The sequence below is a fragment of the Eimeria mitis genome, genomic scaffold, assembly GCF_000499745.2.
Source record: "Eimeria mitis Houghton genomic scaffold, Emh_scaff52, whole genome shotgun sequence".
Classification (NCBI taxonomy): Eukaryota; Apicomplexa; class Conoidasida; order Eucoccidiorida; family Eimeriidae; genus Eimeria; species Eimeria mitis.
This window is the reverse complement of record NW_013573491.1, coordinates 23,333-24,746: the sequence shown is the minus strand read 5'-3', so window position 1 is coordinate 24,746 and position 1,414 is coordinate 23,333. Positions and strand designations below refer to the sequence as shown.

Genomic DNA, 1,414 nt, shown 5'->3' with positions numbered 1-1,414 from the left:
CTCTCCTTTTGCTCCTGCAGCACAGACCCTAAACCCTAAACCCTAAACCATAAATCCTAGACAGTAAACCCTTGGAAGGCATCTCTTCGCCCTTGTCAACAAACCCTAAGCCCTAAACCCTAAACTCTAAACCCTAAACCCTAGCCTCACTTGCAGGCGCCGTGCAACTTTTGCCTTCAAAGCAGCAGCAGGATCAGCAACGTCCATTACGCCTTTGCTGCTGCTGCTGCTGCTACTGCTGCTGCTGCTACTGCTACTGCTGCTGCTGCTGCTGCTGCTGCTACTGAATCTTCTCGGGCTCCTGCTCCTGCTCCGCACACGATTCCGGCTGCTGCTGCTACTGCTGCTGCTGCTGCTGCTGCTGCCATGCCTTTCTCTGCTGCTGCTACGGCTACGGTTCCTGCTTCGCTGATACGAACGGCCGCTGCTGCTGCTGCTGCTGCTGCTGCTACTACTACTACTACTGCTGCTGGATAAGTATCTACTGCTTTTGGTGCTGCGGCGTCTGCTGCTGCTGCGGCGTCTGCTGCTGCTGCGGCTCCTGCTGCTGCTGCTGCCCCTCCGACGTCCCTTCTCTCTGCTGCTGCTCCTGCTGCTGCTGCGCTGGCGATAGCGGCGTCTGCTGCTGCTGCTGCTGCTGCTGCTGTGTGGTCTTTGACCGACTACGCAGGCCTGTTGAACGCTCTTGACAAACATAGAGGACAGCGAATCCCTGTTGCTGCTGCTGCCGCTGTTGCTGCTGCTGCTGCTGCTGCCGCCGCCGCCAAAGCCCAGTCCCGTCTTCCCACGGCTCTGCTTCTCCGCCAGGTTCCGCTGTGTCCATACACCCCAAACCCTAAACCCTAAACCCTAAACCCTATACCGCAAACCCTACACCCTAAACACCAAACCCCAGACCCTAAACCCTAAACCCTGAACCCCAAAATTGGAGTCCGACCGCTGAGACCTAGAAACAAACCCTAAACCCTAGACCTTAAAATCCTCGACCCTGAAACCGTAAACCCTAAACCCTAAACCCCTAAACCCTAAATACCGAGGCGGCTCACATAACACCGTTCTTGGTCATCTTCCCCCCAACCCCGCCGCGAGCCTGTTGTGCAGCAAAACACCACAGAGGCAGCAGCGAACTGTAACAGCAGCAGCAATTGCAACTGCAGCAGCAGCAACTGAAGCAGCAGCAACTGCAGCGGCGGCAGCAACAACTGCAACCGCAACAGCGGAAATCGTGACTGCCACTGCTAGCCTTGGGGGTTAGGGTTTAGGGTTTATGGTTTAGGGTTTAGGGTTTAGGGATCTCACTCGACATTCTGCTTAGGGGCCCTAAGAACCCCGAGGCAGCTGAAGGCAGCTGCCTGTACACCTGAAGCGAAAATTTTGTGTTTATGCTGCCGTTGCTGCTGCTGATGTTGTGGTT

At 55.9% G+C, this 1,414-nt stretch overlaps 2 protein-coding genes across 2 annotated transcripts in view; both read right to left on the bottom strand.

The window, feature by feature from the left end:
• The window catches only part of EMH_0051910 (uncharacterized protein), a gene marked incomplete at both ends in the record, with an annotated part of 2,498 nt that extends 2,130 nt beyond the window's left edge, over positions 1 to 368 (bottom strand). Inside the window, 2 exons of the mRNA XM_013500263.1 lie at positions 3 to 14; positions 211 to 368. Coding sequence (XP_013355717.1) covers positions 3 to 14; positions 211 to 368 — 170 coding nt within the window. The remainder of the gene's footprint in view (positions 1 to 2; positions 15 to 210) is intronic.
• Positions 369 to 481: 113 nt separating this feature from the next.
• EMH_0051790 (uncharacterized protein) lies at positions 482 to 1,066 on the bottom strand (the record flags this gene model as incomplete). Its single annotated transcript, XM_013500262.1, has 3 exons — positions 482 to 813; positions 912 to 946; positions 1,047 to 1,066. The coding sequence occupies 3 exons, from the start codon at positions 1,064 to 1,066 to the stop codon at positions 482 to 484; spliced, it is 387 nt and encodes a 128-aa protein (XP_013355716.1).
• Between the last annotated feature and the right edge of the window lie 348 nt (positions 1,067 to 1,414).